At 36.3% G+C, this 18021-nt stretch overlaps 1 protein-coding gene across 1 annotated transcript; it reads right to left on the bottom strand.

The window, feature by feature from the left end:
- Positions 1 to 211: 211 nt before the first annotated feature.
- Positions 212 to 15088, bottom strand: LOC139122362 (tumor necrosis factor receptor superfamily member 6B-like). Its single transcript, XM_070687755.1, has 5 exons — positions 14682 to 15088; positions 9633 to 9760; positions 8412 to 8523; positions 5193 to 5318; positions 212 to 1772 (listed from the first exon to the last, which is right to left on the bottom strand). Exons 1-4 carry the CDS (start codon positions 14754 to 14756, stop codon positions 5196 to 5198), a joined length of 438 nt encoding a protein of 145 aa, XP_070543856.1. The 5' UTR covers positions 14757 to 15088; the 3' UTR covers positions 212 to 1772; positions 5193 to 5195.
- Between the last annotated feature and the right edge of the window lie 2933 nt (positions 15089 to 18021).

Here is an 18021-nt window from a genome sequence, read left to right on the forward strand (position 1 = left end):
CTTAAGTTTCAAACATTTGTCTCTTCAGTGTGCTTTCTCTGAGTACGTACAGTCTCAACTTATTCAACAGAACTTACTTACAATGTTAATTTGAAAGTTAAAATGTGCTTGGCAAATTCTTTATAACCTGACAGATATGCTGTTTTTTTATGACGTAAATCTTGATTTAAGCAAGTCTTGTTTACTTTAATTAGAATGTAATTAACTCTTGTTTATTTGCTGTTATAGACTAATATAGTCTGATGAAATATGCAAATCTGTATTTTTACGGAATTTTTTTCCATTTATGGTCAGGCCATCCTGAAATGAGCTATCAAAGATATCCACCTTCTTCATCAATACATGTGTCACAAAAGGTTATTCTCTACATAACACAGCAGAGCTCTGTCAACTGTTGAGTCGCTTGTGTGTTCAGACAGCTTAATATTTGGTCCCTAGGATGACCTTAGTGAGATAATTTCATACAGTCAGGAAATACTTACGTAATTTTGTATCCATGTCTATGGTAGCTTAAGGGACTTTGGCCCTATGTTTATTCAAGCCGTTGACTGTCTTTCAAAGGATATCTTATATTCCATGTTATTTTGTGAGCATCACTGTAAGTCAGAATACTCAAATACCTGTTGTTTTCATTATAACTCTTGCCTAACGGGAAGTACATTACAGGCCTGACATCAATCGTATTTTACGTGATTTTCAGTCACCTAATACTCGCGGCCAGCGGATTACTGACTACACATGCGCAGATTCATAATATACAATGAGAGTAACCTGAAGTGTACCCAACTTAATTCATGGGCGCCACCATGTTTTTTTGAGTGGTTGTAAATAAACAAATATGCAACATGCAAAGTATTACTTGATAACATGCCATTAATAAAAGATATCTCTTTTATTAGCCAGTAAGTTTATTACGTATCCACCTTGTCACTGATACAAATATCGCTAACATCACGCCTAAAAATTAGAAAAAGAGAGAAAGCTGTCGTGCATATGAATGAGGGCATATGCAAAGAATGCTGGGATTTAGTTTTAGAAAAACGCCCCTGTGCCAATAACTAGATGCAAAAAATGATAGTTTTTAGATGGAACGCTATAGTTTTCAGCTTGCAAGTGGAAGTTGGGCAGTGCACCTAGTATTGCAACGATAATGATACTATGCACAATACGTTCCTTGTTAAACACAATAGTTTGTTACATGGTGAAAATTGCCAACCATTGTCCAACATTTTTACAGATTACAGAAAATCTATACCTGCAGGGTCTAACATTGTGTACGTGAACTGTTTTCATCATAGCGTAAACTGGGCATAGTTGTCATACAAACGTATGTGGCGAGTAACTATTAATTCTATTTTATCATGAATCACTACAAATAACATTTCTAATCTTAACCCCTGGTGCAACACCAAGGGCAAAGCCCTATGTTATATATTACTGCTATTGCAAAATAAATAGATAAATATATGACATATGGTCATACACTCTGAAGCATTTAAAAAACTCATTGTTTAACTATGTTCTCTCTATGATCCATTTACCTACATTGTATGGTCATTGTACTTAAAAACCAAGAAGAATCATTCTTACTTCTGCAGTGGGAGATATTTCACTATCCTTTACTGCACAAGTTGCATCATGTGTTGTATTCCCTTTCAAGATGGTGATCTTTCCAAGACTTCCACAATCTGTGAGGTCTGTACACCTGGTTTTGTTATTCCTTGTACTGGAATATGATCCTTGTGGACAAGGACGACACGTTAAAGTTAAACCTGATGAGGAAATAAACAGTTGACATATCACTCAGTAATTAATGAACGTTAATTGGGAAAGCTCAAAATATTTACGTGGATTTTACACATGAGATGCCTTAGATTTAGGATTTAGTTTTGATAATTTTAATTTCTTTAAGGGAAAATTTGCCATACAATCTCTGTTTAAAGTTTTCTTCACAGTCCTGTAACCTTTTCCTCACAAGATTCATCTGTCATTATCAGGTCAAGTTGGTTGAAACTGGTAAGGCAATGATATCATGCATATCCCATGATGTTTTGCAACAGACTTGGTGCATTTGAAGTCTACTAATTAAAACAAATACAAACACAATTTTCATTGCAATTGACTTGACAAGGCCGAGAATGGATATTAACATGAAAGAAACATAGGGCCAATGTCCCTGCAGCTACTACAGACATGGATACTAAATTAAGTATTTCCTGAATGTATGAAATTATCTCACTAAGATCATCTTAGGGACCTGTAAACCAAATATTACAGCTGTCTGACCAGCAGTTTTGAAAAAACAAGCAACCTAACAGTTGACAGAGCTCTGTTAAGAATTACTTTTTGTGACACGTGTTGATGACAAAGGTGGATATCTTTGATAGCCCACTTCAGGATGACCTGACTAAAAATGGCAAAATTAGGTGCAAAACTACCAACTGAAATTGAAGATGTCATCATAATTTCAATATATTACATTGAGATAAACCCCTAAAAAAGTGTATACCAAATATCAAATCTATCAGATGAGTAACATTTGAGAAACAAAGATTTTGACCAAAAATGGCAGAAATTGACCCAGAAATACAAAAATTGAAGGTTTCATCAAATTTAAATATATATCCCACTTGAAGACAACCCCTAGGAACCTGTATACCAAATATCAAAGGTATCAGACAAGTAGTTTTTGAGAAACAATTTTTTGAACAAAAACGGCAAAAATTGCACCAAAAGTACAAAATTGCAGATTTCATCATAAATTTAATATTCATATCTAGTTCATCGGTAGGAACCTGTATAGCAAATATCAAAGCCATCAGACAAGTACTTTTTGAGAAATAGTTTTTTTACTATACATGACAAAAATTGCCGAAAAATATAAAATTGTAGATTTCATCATAATTTGAAAATATCATATTTTGATCATCCCTATGAGCCTGTATATCAAATATCAAAGCTGTCAGACAAGCGGTTTTGATTAAATAAATTTTTGACAAAAAATGACAAAAAAACTCCTTAAAAATACAGATTTGCATATTGCATCACAATTTGGACAAATCTAAGTTTGGTTATCCCTAGGGACCTGTATACCAAATATCAAAGCTGTCTGATAAGCAGTTATGAAGAAGAAGATTTTTTACCAAAAAACGCCTTTTTTGCGCTAATTTGTACATTTCAACAATATCAAAAAATAAAAAAAAGACAGTTTCTCATAATCATATTTTGCATCCATACAACAAATATCAAATCTTTAAGTACTGCGATTCTCAAGATATTTGAGTGGACAGATATCCTCACAAACGGACACAGATACATACATACATACATACATACATACATACATACATACATACATACATACATACATACATACATACATACAGACTGACGACGGACGCCAGACGGATACCCATCCAAATAGTTTCTATAGACTATTGGGTCTATAGTAGCTAATGTAACCTCCACAAATGTAATAATCTCCACAAATGTAATATCAACCACAATTGTAATAAATTGCACCCATAAATGTAATATCGCCCATAAATGTAACAAAAATCAACCATAAATGTAATAAAAACACCAACCACAAATGTAATAAATGGTAACCATAAATGTAATAAAAAATTACCCATAAATGTAATACTTGTCAACCATAAATGTAATAAATCTATTTTGTCGTTGCCATTGAGGAATTAGCCCTTAATATTGATCTATGTAATAAGGAAAGCAACTCCACACATTATTCATTTCTTAATTGTTTGCGTTCAGTGTGTTTTGCATATTTGAAAGTGTGTTTTACGTTTCCCTGTTTCGTGTACAGAACTGACTGGCCATGGCTAGACACAGCTGTAATCTGAGTGTCAGTGCAGTCTCTACTCCAGAGTGGGGAAGACTGTATAACACTACGATCCTTTAACGCCGTTTTTTCGAAAATTGCCTTACTTTCTTAATCAATCTCCTCAAATTCGTCTTCAGTGGATAAATTGTGTGGAATAATCGATAGATTGTCTGTATTCCTATGTTGTCCCACTTGAAGTTTGTTCCTTCACTAGGGATGCCAGGATGTCTAATTTTGTTCTACTGTGTTCAAGGTAGTGTTCGTATTGTTTTTTACTAGATTGAAATATATGTTCTCGTTCTCGTCAACATGTTTTGTGTCATAAGTTTCTGTTATAAGGTTTTATATTTCTCTGTTATTTGTTCTTAGTCATCTGTCATAAACTTTGTGTGGTATCACTGGTTGACGAGTTATTTTGACGCTTCCTTATTATGTAATTATCAGTGTCTAGAACTGCTGTTCCACTTCCATTATCTAACGGTTTGATCAGTACCTCGCCGTTTTCTGATAGCGTTCTCAAAGTATTCTATTCTGTGTTTCGGAAAGGAAACCTAGTTTCAGGAAAGTATGCAATAACATTACACTATAGTCTTATTAAAGTTATTATTTACTCAGGGCATTGATAAACAAATGATCACATATGCAAGTTCAAGTTTATTACATTTATGGTTGAGTTTTATTACATTTATGGTTAATTTGTTTATTACATTTGTGGTTGCGGGTTGTTACATTAATGGTTGACTATTTTATTACATTTGTGGTTGATTTTATTACAATTGTGGTTGATATTACATTTGTGGAGATTATTACATTTGTGGAGGTTACAGCTAAAACCAAATGTGAACATGCTAATGGGCTTAGCTTCTTGATAGCTCCACAAGCCTGCATGTAGCGGTGCTTGGATAGTCGATCTAAGACCCAGGATCAAAGTGTAAGGCCACTAGTACCAATTGAGGCCTCACACTTTGATCCCAGGCCTTTGATCGACTATCCAAGCACCTGTGGATAGCTCGAGCATTTGCCAGTCAATTTTTACTATCGAGTTCAAAGGTCAATATGTGATTGAGATGCGGGACATGCAAATTCAATGTAAATGCAGATTAACATTTCCTTATTTTGGCCAGCCCTGAGCAGCTTATTGGACCCGGAGTGTGAACCTGTATATGACAGCAGTAAGCGTGATATCGATCCTTCTTGATAGCACTTTGAATTTATCCTGAAAGGGTCACTGCAGCTATTACATATTCACTGCAGGAAATTACATAAATTATTTCTAAACACCATTCCAAACATTTGTCAGATTGCAAACATTACAAACTTAATTTCTGAATAAATAATACCAGGCACTTACTTTCTATTGATACCATGTACCCGGAGAACAATCATGTGCTATGCATCGACCTTCTCCAGGAGTTTTGTAAGTGCCCTCTATACAGCCACACTTTCCTCTGCTTACTGCTGTGCAATTCTGTAATGTCTAGGATGATGAAAAAAGCATGAAAACATTATCAAATCAAGAAAAGCATACAGGCATACATAGAATATGATTTGCAGTTGGATATTATCAATTCTTTGCATTCTAAAAAGCATAAAAGTAAAGATTTAACAAAAGAATTCATGGCATGGCTGTGATAAGTGGAGCTCATGTGTATAAATCCTCTCTCACCAAAAATGTCTGTATATAGGATTCTTGTCAGAAGGTTTTCATATAGGAGTCATGTAGGGGATCTTACATGGCATATATAATCCTATAGGACCTTGTATAGGGTGTCCTGCAGGTCTCTACTTTCTCAGTACAACAATTAATTGACCAATGGTTACACAACGCCCGATATGATTCCTGTAAGATACCTGAAAGATTCCTAGAATGTTAAGGTATGGTATTTTGGAATGTTTCCCTGTAGGGCAGCCATGGCCATTCAGATATAGAAATCCTACATAAAAATTATATAGAATCCTACAGAGTCCTAGGAATCCTACAGGTGTCCTAGGGGGACATATTAGGTCTTACAGGAATCATATACAAATTCTACAGCTCATATAGGGAACCCTAAATAGGCCCTATGGCTTAAATATGTTTATTAGCACTTGGTTTCCTTGTTGTCTACCAAATATTGTTTGCAGTTACATGCATGCCAGCAAGTCATAGAGACGGGAACATTTTCAAAAGCCCATATATAGGTGAACATTTTGAATGGGTGGAATTACATAAATTGATGATAAAAATCACTGACATCATTGACGGGCTTCACAACATGACATTGACACAGATACATCAAAACTATAACCAAACAGATATAGAAAGCTGTAAATAATGGTACCACTCATAATTGTCGTGGAGTACCTTCATTGATTATCTTGGAAAATTAGATCTGGGATTCCCTGAGAGCATGGAAATACAAGCAAAACAGGTTTTCAGTTTCTTGTAAACATCAAAGATTTGTTACAGTTTGTAATTTTATCATATTCCAAAGAGCAAATTCTTCTTCTCTTGTCAACATTTGGTACATTAATTGCTATTTTTCCACCATGTATTTGTCTTGATCAAATAAATGTACAGCCTAATACATGGAATATTCTTGAGATTGGGTCAAATCAAATGCATAGTGGGCCTCATGCCCACAGTGTCCAAAAATCGGGGACATTTTACAGAAACTTAATATGATCACACACAAGTTGTAACAGCCTATACTTGTATTTTTATCATCTGTAACCGAAATTTTCTACATACTTGGCAAGAAACAATTAAGGGGAAGTTCACCGAGGCTGATTTTTACATAATGTGCTAGCTTTGGTGTCGCTTATTCTGGAAAAGCCATTTTTGCCATTTGTAACTCACATGATTGTTTACTAAAACAGATAAATATAGTGCCGGAAGTTGTAGTTTAGGGCTTCATCAACTTAACGTACTTTGAATCATGGGAAAAAAGTGCCAATGTTGGCACTTTCATCACATGATATGGCAGGAACCATAACGCCGACGCTGATGACGAAGATGCTGCCACCACCACCACCGCCGCCGCCGCCACAAAAGTGGCCATAATATCTAGCCAACTGAAAAAACAGCCCCTGGGTAGAAGCTAAAGTATCAAGAGACTGTGACAAATGTGCATCTAATGGTATTTTTATATCAATACAGAATGGTTCAAAAACAGTAACCATAACTAAGTGATGATCTTGAATGTTACATTATATAAAAGTGCAATTTGCATAAAATTTTTTGGCGTATTATGTGAGTCATTTGGGTGTATGATGTCATATATGCAAAAACGTAAACCACCACATTTTTATTCATATCTAAATTAGTAAACCCAACTCTTCTATTCAGAAAAGTGTTTGGTTTACTATTTTACATATGAATAAAAGTGTGACTGTTTACTAATTTGCATCAGAACAAAAGGACTGCAATTAGTTTCTCAATTACATGCACGTCCAGGACAAAGGGTTACATGGCCATTCGTGGTATAATTACAAAAGAATCATGGAAGTTGTAAATGGCGAAATGGCTTTTCCAGAATAAGCAATTCCAAAGCTAGCTAGCGCATCTATGTGAAAGCAGCCTTGGTGAACTTCCCCTTTAATGGCTGTCACTTAAATGATATTTTCATTATTATTTTTGTTAAGAGAACAATTCAGATTTTATTTGCTCCTGTACAGGATGATAAAGCAAGTGGTGGCTCTGTCAACCGAATGCATGTATATATCGGACACAATTAAAATGCTATTGTTAACGGACAAAGTTTAGTGTAGGCTTTAATGTAGGCAACAATAATATTGAAGTCATTGAAGAGCAAGCATTGTACATGATGATTTCGGGACTAGAACAAGAAACGTTATTTTAACTTACAAATGCAACAAAAATTATAGAAAATGTGTCAAAAGTTACAGCTAAAAAGAGTTCTAACTTATAACATTTTACCATCTGCAAAAGCATTTAAAGCCCCAATAGCTGCGAATTTTATGTATTATTTCCATGATTTTATTTTCAAACCAAAGTTGGTTCGTGTAAATGCGCTAACTGAAGAACGTGTATAGAAGTATCACTGCTCCCTGATTTGGACCATGCCTATAGGCATTTTACAGGTTATATAAATAATTAGTGTGCTACTCATAAAATGGCGTCCCCATGGAAAAGTAAAAAACTGCAGTGTTTCCTGCACATACACATCTTGATCAAGCATGATACCATTTACTTGAATGCACAACAAACAATGGCCAACATTTTGTTGTTGTAATATTTATTTTCTCTGTCACATTACTTTTGAAAATCTAAAATGATGTCAAAACATTTGAATTTACATGCCAGTTTTGACACTTCTGACAGTGTTATACACTTTTTCAGTCTTTAATGGGTCTTATTCAAAGAAAACTCTTGGAAAACGGGGGATATTTTGAGATCAGTTTACCACACATTTGCAGCTATTGGGGCTGTAAGGTAGCTGCTGAATGCACTGATAATCACATATTTGAATGACAGCATCTGTCTTTCAACCACAGAGTATCAACTGAATTTCATCACAAAAATAAAGCAAGGATTTGGAATTCAATTTCAAATAATTGATGTACCTACCACTTCAAATCGTCCATAGCAAGGTCTGTTACAAGGCCACAGCTGCACTACGATGACCCTTGTACACTTGTTAAAGTAGGGCATGTAAGATCCATTCGGAACTTTCTGACATCTGTAAATTATGCATGGCAAATATTAGTATATACAGTAAAACCTGTCTAAACTGAAGTCTACAGGGACTGAGAAAATTATTTGATTTGGAGAGGTGTTCGGTTTATAGAGTTCCTTTAAATATAGCATTCTATTGGAATGGGACTTGGAAAAGGGTTCAGTTTAGACAGGTTTCAAGTTTAGATAGGGTTTGGTTTAGACAGGTTCACTGTAGAAGCATTTGTCATAGCTGGTTACAGTCATATTCTATGACTACTAAAGCATATGCAGTAAGGAAATATGACCAAGCTCAGTGTAATCATTAAATCATTGAGTTTGCTCAGAAGTTTATCTCCTATTTTGTTTTACTCTGAGCAAAGGATGAAACGCTCATGCATTCACTTACTCCAGCAATGTTCCAAATGAGCACTTCTGAACAGAAAATCAATGAAAAAGTCCCTTTTGTTGCTAGCATTTTGAGGAAAATCTCTTGTAATTTGTATGAGATGAGAAAGAGGACATTTGATACTTAGCTAAGGAGGTTCACTGAAACAGCTATAAACTGTACCAAAGGGTTTGGAGACATTTATTGATGTATCCTGTATACAGAAGGCTTCTTAATTTCAGATGCTTTATTTCGACTGAATTTGCAATCAACGATGAATTTTCAAAGGTTGCTCAACTTATTAATATTTCTCTAATGTCACACAACAATGGCTTGAAACTGCATATCTGTATATAACCCTGATTATCATGTATTCGTTTGTAAATAAAGTCCAAAACATCCATATCTTTTAGGTCATCAAATTTAAGTGTTATTGTTGACAAATTAATTAAAGTTTGTATTAGAATTTATTAGTCAACAATAACATTTGAAATTGAAAAAAAGGTGTTGTTTCCAAGACAAAATACTTTTTTTCGTCATACAGGGAGGGGAAGAAATGTATTTATTTTCACTAACAAAAAATATGAAAATATAATCAAAAGCTATAGCTGGATTCTTTCTGAAGAGATTTTTCAAAATTTTACAAAAGTTTCATTTATAATAATACCCTATGCTATGGTAAATGGGCCATACACTTTAATTGAAAAGCTTTTAGGTGTATGGTAGATAAAGTCTAAATGTATCACCTTGATGGAGCGTCCTCTGTACATGGTTTCACCATGTAAGTGCCAGGTCTGCATACATCACAGGTTCTACCATTCCGCTCAAATGTTGTCTTCTCTTCTTTGTAACATTTTCCACTTTCTACTGTGGCCTAAAAAGAGAAAAAATGCATATTTAAAGTGACAAGTAGATTTTTGAAATTATTTTTTTCAATTTCTTTGATACGTTTTGTCGGACACCTACAATACTGAAATCGCAAATATCATAGTGAATATACAAGCATAAATAATAATGTGGGACTTTGTTTGAGACACAGACAAATTTGTCTTCATACAAGAGGTGTCTAAAGCACTGAGGGCTCGAAATTAGCAGTGGTCTTGCGTCAAATGACCACCATTTTTCCACACTCGACCTCCAAATTCTGTAACTGGTGGTCATTTTGACCACCATGGAAAAAATTTAGTATTTCAGCGGTTGCCTGTTTGTCTCATGGCGAGGGTACCGTTTCATCAATACAACATTGCAATCGGCCTTGAAAAAATTTCTACACAACGTTTTGTTCCTTTTTGTGGCGCAGGGCCTTCACAGGTGCTATAAACAAAATTTCACTTTGCAATTATGCAAATATTTCTCGCAATGGAAAAAAAAACAATTTCAAAATCCTTCTACTTATCATTACAAAACAGACAATGCAGCGATCACTTTGGAACTCTGGCAAGTATAAAATACGATTGCAAGATAGACAACATGAACGAATTGTGCCACCTATTTGCATGTTATTTGGGTTCCAATAAAGCACGAGTCAGTAGTGAGAAGTTGTTGGCAAAATCAGTTATTTTATCCAACATAGGTATTATTTTTTTATCCACTGTACAGACATGTACATTTTGGGTACAGCCATGTTCAAAGACTCCCACCATAACATTGACCTCTCTTTTCATGAATACAAAAAGCCTGATAATATGAGTTCAAAAAAATATTAACCACCAGTTTCCTTAAAATGACCACCAAATTTAAAATGTGGTGGTCAAAATGACTACCAGGATAAAATGTTAATTTCGATCCCTGTAAAGAATTACTGCCCTGGTTAGCAATACAAATAGTAGAAGGCAGTACATTTAATTCTGGAGTGCATGTTATAATCTTGTAATCAATCACATTCTGCTTTGTCTTGAATTTATACTGTATACTTTTGTAACTGTCAGACTCATAGAATACTTGAAATGTCTTCCAATCATATCTGGCGAGATGTGTATTTATTCAGTGTTTCTCAACTTCCATTTAGGAATCACAGTAAAAATAAAAGCTTTTAAATTTCCAGGCAGGAAGAACAATTTCAAGTTTACAAAACTTTTGTGTCAGTAGAAAGTATCATCACCAATATTCAAACTTATTTGCAGTTTTTTTGCAAGTTTTACTGAAAGGAAATCATGGTGATGTAATTATTGCTTTAATCTCATTGATCTAATTTGTATCAGATTCAAGGCTTTGCTTAATGTGAGCCTTCAATCACAAATACCTGAAGGGAGTCAATCTAGTATCAAAAGTACATAAAAATTCCACAATAAAGGTATCCCATGTAAACAGACATGATCCTTTTAAAGTTCTCTATAGTAGCCCATTTTACTTTATTATAAAGCTGATGACTTCTTAGACCTTACAATCCAGAATGAATATAATCTATGCTTTGGTAGCACACTATCATTGACTAAATGTTACTGGAGAATACGCTTTCAAAGACATTAGTCTCATTCATCGGAGGAAATTCTTCATTCCGTCCTTGCATCTAATGAAGGAGACTTTCACATGTCTTTGAAAGCTTATACTCTAATAACGTTTAGTTGATCATAGCATGCTACGAAACCCAACATTATAATTATTGTATTGTAGATCTACTACATGGCTACCTGTCTTTAACCCACACTCACTAGGCAAATAAACTGTATCTTACTGGTGTTTAGGGGCCGTCGATAATAAAAGCTGACGCATGACAACGTAATTCTTTCGTTTAGGGGGAGGGGGTAAAGCTAATATTTCATTTTGTGTGCGTCAAATCGCATAAGGATTTTCTATTGTTTTCGAAGTGCGACTTTGCAATTGCAGCGAGAACGTAAAACTATCTTCGCATTCATCAGGAACAGAATGACCACAAAATACGGAGACAGAAAAGACAACGAAAAGACATGAAGGTGAAATAAAAACTTATAAGTTATACGGTTTTTCAATGTGAAACATGCACCGGTATGTGAATCATTTTCCTACGTGCGAAATACATGTGCCCTTCCGCTATTTTTTTCACGGGTGTGCGGATCGCAGAGGTGCGTGTGCGTTTGTCAGAAATGGCATCATAATACGAAATCGGTTTCGCATAAGAACTTTCGTTTTGAGGGGGGAGGGAGGGGGTTTCAAGTAAAACGAAGGAATTACATTTCTTGTGCGTCAGCTTTTATTATCGACGGCCCCTTACATGGTCTGTGATGATTTTGTAAAATTGACTGAATTTACCAGTTGGTTGCACCTGACCTTTTTTACCTCCATGACCTAGTATAAAAAGCAGACCTGTTTATCACTGGAGAAGCCAGCTCCATATCGCCCGGCCTACAACAAATATCACATTACTAATATCACTATAGGGAAAAATTGCGAGACTAGAGCGAGAAAATGATGCTTTCTCACAATCAGTGAAAATCTGTTCTTATTCTCACCGCTGTTGGTGAGAAAATTTTAATCTCCACTGGAGATTGGTAGGAAATGCACTCCTTGGCAAGAATCAAGTGTTTGAACAAATTGTCACCGGTGAGAATGGAAATTCTCACCAAGTACAGTGAGAATTGAAATTCACTGGCAAGAATCATAAAGACTCCCCATTCATTCTGATTCACTGATTCTCGCCAATGAATGGGGAGTCTTGATGATTCTCGCCAATGAACGGCGAGTCTTGATGATTCTCGCCAGTGAATTTCAATTCCTATGGAAGACCGGTCACGACATGCGACATGCGACATGCGACCTGCGACTTCAAAACTGCGACCTGCGTCCCGCGAGTTTGAAACATGCGACCTGCGACTTCGGCATTTAGACCTACGTGTAACCTGCGACTTCACAACAGCGACCTGCGTGTTTGTCAAACTGCGACCTGCGACTTCACAACTGCGACATGCGACAACAACACGTAACGTTTCATGGTGTTTTCCTCAGTATTAGATTGGAGGCGTCTTGCGTGAACTTTATTCCTTTGAGCGCCAAAGTCTATTTTTGTCCCCTTTATATAATAAACCCTGTCAATTTTTCCCAATCTTTGCAAAAAAATTGGGAAAAACCTGTAGCCAATGAAATGTGATGTCGATTTGGTCCAAAATTATCAAAAATTACAGAAAAATCATACAATTGGTAAAATTTTGCACTAAAATTTGGGTGGGAGAAAATTACAGCGCTCAAAGGGTAAAACGTGGAAAGGAGATTTAACGTTCAACATCGATCAATTAATAAGCCATTGCTTTCGCTTTGGTAAATCGTTCACCAAGTCTGGCAAAACTCAATTCATGTACACACCAGTTCACTCATTTTCATCTGGACAGATAATTTTATGACGGAAATGTTGACAGTCCGTGTTAATGCATGGAAAATAATATGCTACGTGATAGGCATTTATATGTTTATATTATAATTTCAAATTATTTTAGATATTCTTCGTCTGCCTTACCTCGCTTCTTTCCTTATGTTATCGACAAACTTTTTGATTTTTAGAAATCTCTGGTATTTATCCTCATTTCACTGTGGTATAACCATCTAGCTGTCTGTTTAATTCATCAGTTGTCCCCCCTGTATCATAACTGCGTCAGTGTCATTGCAAACATTCGAATTTTCAGTTATTGTCGTTCATTTTCTAACATTTCCAGTTTTGTTCCAATTCTCTAGTGATTGATCATCGGATGTTGCCATCTTTTCGTCTAATTTCATTTTTACTTTTCGTCAAAAAATCGAATTGATCCAACTTTTGTTCAGTAAATTGTTGGAAAAATAAAAATATTCTTACTGGTTAACTTCGGACTACATTTGTCTACACAAATAACATATGCAAAGTAAAGCAGTTAAAATAATACTGATATTGACAGAAGTGCAAACATATTTGCTAACCATGAATAGCCAGAGACCGACTCAAGTTCTTTATAGATAACGCGAGTTAAAACTGTAAAACAGGTCATAATTAAACCCTCCTACAATCCTATTTTCAGTCTTTAAGCCTAATATGTACATACTATAATATGTACATATTATTTTTTGTGTGTATATAATATTTTAGATCATGTAGGCAGAAAAGTTCCAGAAACTATTAAACACTGATGTAGACGTTTAAAACCCTATTGCTATTGCATTATTTCAGATCGGTTTGCCTTTCGTGAGAAGGAAAATAAATTTGTGCTCTTCGTTTGTGGAATTCTCTACCGTCCAGCTTCATGCACTTCTATCGCTGGTTGAATTCTTTCGCTGGCCGATTTTTGCGTAGGCCAGCGGTGCGAAAATAATGCTCTGGTCGCGAGAATGCGGTAAACCGGCTGTTTTAATATAGTGCAATGGTGTCCCTTGTGTGTTTCAGGCTCGTGTTCAGAGCAATGGTGCGAACAAATCAAGACTGATATCGCAGTTTGACAAACACGCAGGACGCAGGTCGCTGTTGTGAAGTCGCAGGTTAGGCCTACACCTTGGTCTAAATGCCGAAGTCGCAGGTCGTATGTTTCAAACTCGCAGGACGCAGGTCGCAGTTTTGAAGTCGCAGGTCGCATGTCGCATGTCGTGACCGGTCTTCCATAAATTCCCACTGTACTTGTTGAGAATTTCCATTCTCACCGGTGAGAATTTGTTCTCACACTTGATTCTCGCCAAGGAGTGCATTTCTCACCAATCTCCAGTGGAGATTAAAATTTTTCTCACCGACAGCGGTGAGAATAAGAACAGATTCTCACTAATTGTGAGAAAGCATCAATTTCTCGCTCTTGTCTCGCAATTTTTTCCCTATAGTGTATGACACACTGATCTTGATCACCATAGAAACGGTAGAAAAGAATACATACCAAATACGAGGTCACTGCTACCATTAGAGTAATTTTCTGCCAAGGTGGTTGCATTGTCATGGCTACAAACGTCATGGAAACGGAAAAAACTCTCGGCAACACTTAATTACGATGCGTTTGAGTGCGACACGAGAAAGGGTACGAAACATAACCGCGCAACCGGGGCTTCCCCCATACCGGGGCCGAGTATATGCCGGGGCTTCCCCCGTCTGATGACCCGAAATAACCTGCTTCCGTAATAGATCTGAAAATCTGTTCTACCGAATCTGCCAGCGGGCTGCAAGGCTGCTCTCCAAGTACAGTATTTGCAACTAACTCAACATGCATGAATGGCATATTTGTATATGACTCTTGAGGTAAAATTTGCTTTTGCTGCACAATATTGAGTTTGGACACTCACTCACGCCGCGCCGACCGAGGCTCATTCCACAGGTCAGGTCAGGTTCCCTGTCCAATTTCTGACGCTGGCTGCGCAGTGCTGACGAAAAGGTCACAGAGCTGTACAGGAATGCACTCTTCAGAAGATCTTTGAATGACGCGACGTGTACACTATTACCTCAGTTCGAACAATGTAAAAATCGATGTTTTAGGTTATTATTATTTTAGGCAATTGCCAAGATTAAAGATTAAAGGGACATTAGCTGTAACTTTTGACTAATTTTTCACAACTCGGTTTTAATGTATCAACTACAGAATTTTACTATAATCCGATCATCAGTACCAATGCTCGGTGTCCTGCTTGCCAACGCAGCCTGTATAAGTGAAATGACCATTGTTTTGTTGATAAATGTATTCTAGTTTTGAATGCAAAATTAGAACAATAACAATGCAGATTATACTCATGTAGGGTATATTTATGAGCTTAATATTAGGATTTCTCCATGGTTCAGTGATTCAAATCAGAAACTGCACTAGATGATACACAGAACAAACAAAATTTAAAAAATGACCAAATTTACAGCTAATGGATCTTTAAATTGCAGACATGACTTTTCACTAACGCAACGAGGAGGATGCACAGTTTAGTGGATCACTCGAGAAACTATTCACCAATCAGCTTGCTGGATAAAACACTACGGCCCAAAAGTATCAGTGTACGGTATTCCGCGAAGCATAATTTCCATAGAACAAAGCTGGCCGATGACAATCATGGATAGAATGGCACGTACCCAGGCCACACCCTTCATTCAACATGACACTGCATTCGTCGCGGCATCAGCAGGTGTATACCAACAGTTACGAGTGTTCTGATACATAGCGGCCGCCGAGTAATATGCATAGAATAATATTACGCGGCGGCCGCTATGTATCTAAACACACTCGTATATAAACTGTGCATATACCACATATATTCATGCATACTGATGCAGTACAGTCTCTGATAAAGTTGTTGGATAGCAGACGGAAGGAACCTACGATGTGTCTTTAGGATTGAAGTTTTGTGATAGACGTTCGTATTTGTGAACAAACTACGGCGGATGACGAACAAATCCAATGATAGTAATCATTGCGCGTGCTCAGTATCAGAACTTTGGAGAGGATGGTCACCAATAGGACAAATCTACGAATCAAAATTTCAAGATAAGCTTATATTTTGCAGTCAAGTTGATTATTAAAAAGCATAGTAACACAAACTTCGGACGATAAAAAGATTTTAAGTTTTGAAAATATAGTGCTGCTACACAAAATGCAAAAAATATTCGTCAAATTTTGATGTAGAAACTTGACTTGCCCGAATGCCGATTCTGAGCATACCCGTTAAGGACTGCAAAAAATTAAACAATTAACGTAAGGCTAGAAAGAAAAAAATATATTGTTCATCGGAATCGCCGCTTCTACTTTGCCTGATTTGGATTTTTTTATTTCGGCAAATTCATACTTCTGCATTGCAAATACTTTAGTACCACCGCTGGTGGCGCCCTACACTTCATCGGGTTTTCACGTACATACGTGCCCAGTCCAATAGAAACAACTTACTACATCAGTTCAGTGCAACAACAGTATCTTGCTGTTTCTATTGTGGAGGACAAGAGAACCTTCTGAACGATGACTATATAACTTCACTCAGATCACAATACAGTGTTTTTAGACTATTGTGTAAAATGTGTCGGGACAGCGGTAAAGAGGCCTTGACATGGGGCCAAAGTAAATTGAAAAAAATCTCAGATGCTAGGTTCTAGCAGGAGGATATTGAAGGACAATACTGAATTGTTGGATTTCAGAGATTTGCTGTGCATATCAGTTTTATTCTGAGAGCATGTTGAAATACTCAGAATATGTTGTGCAAACACCAACTGTATATGTAATTCCCTATGTGTATTTCTCAACCGTTTATGGTTATTGTTGAGAAATATAGTGTTGAATTCAATAACCAGTATCAGTGTATCTTGTCTGAGATATTTCTGGTTAGCCTAAAAAGGGAAAAGATTATTTTGCCTTGTCTGCATCCCAGCAAACCAAGTCTGAGGGACCGCGGCTACCTGTAGCCTAAAAAAATTAAAAAATGACAAAATTTAAGAAAAAAATTAAAAGTCGCTTGCCGTTCCTGAACCTTGGTCAAAAAATCCGATGAACAAGATTTTTTTTCCATCTGGCCTACCGCGATAGCGTAAAAGACTAACCCATCTCTACATCGGATTTCAATCATATTGGGCATCCCTCCTGAGACTTTATGATTTATCCCTTTCATTTCTGTTATCACGACGACGTTTCTTCTGAGACTTAAAATATCCTGCTAATTTGGTTAGGAAAGATAGAAATTTACTTGCCGGATCAGAATTTCCATCATTTTATCAGTTACTAATAATTGTCATGGGCAATACTAGTAAGTGTCGGACTCCGTACTTCATTTCAATAGTCACTTAGTCTTACAACTTTATAATAAAATACTGTAAGTCACGATATGATATATTCTTGTTTTTCCCAAGTCTCGTGAAATTCGAATCACGAACTAGTCGACGAAAGAAAATTATACGGATACCTGTACCAGGCATATGAAGCGTAAGTCTTTACAAGATATGCTGCGAATACAAAAACCTTTGTTTGCTTTAGGCTGTTTTTGAAAGGACGTGACGTTAAAGTATATATAAAATTAATTGTTAATTTATTAATATATTGTAACGGGTCATATGACCTACCCATCGGTGAAGGTTGGAGACCTATTTCTGTAATACTGTGACCTCTCTCGGTCCATCAGTATCTGAAGAAATTTTAAAATATGGTCAAATACCTTTGGATAAAATATTGACACTCGACGTATACAAATGTGTGAAACTTCAAAGCACAGCAGAACAGGTGCAACCTCAGTTGTCGATCGACGAGTCGACAAGATACTGAATTT

The sequence above is a fragment of the Ptychodera flava genome, chromosome 22 (assembly GCF_041260155.1).
Source record: "Ptychodera flava strain L36383 chromosome 22, AS_Pfla_20210202, whole genome shotgun sequence".
NCBI classification, from domain to species: Eukaryota; Metazoa; Hemichordata; class Enteropneusta; family Ptychoderidae; genus Ptychodera; species Ptychodera flava.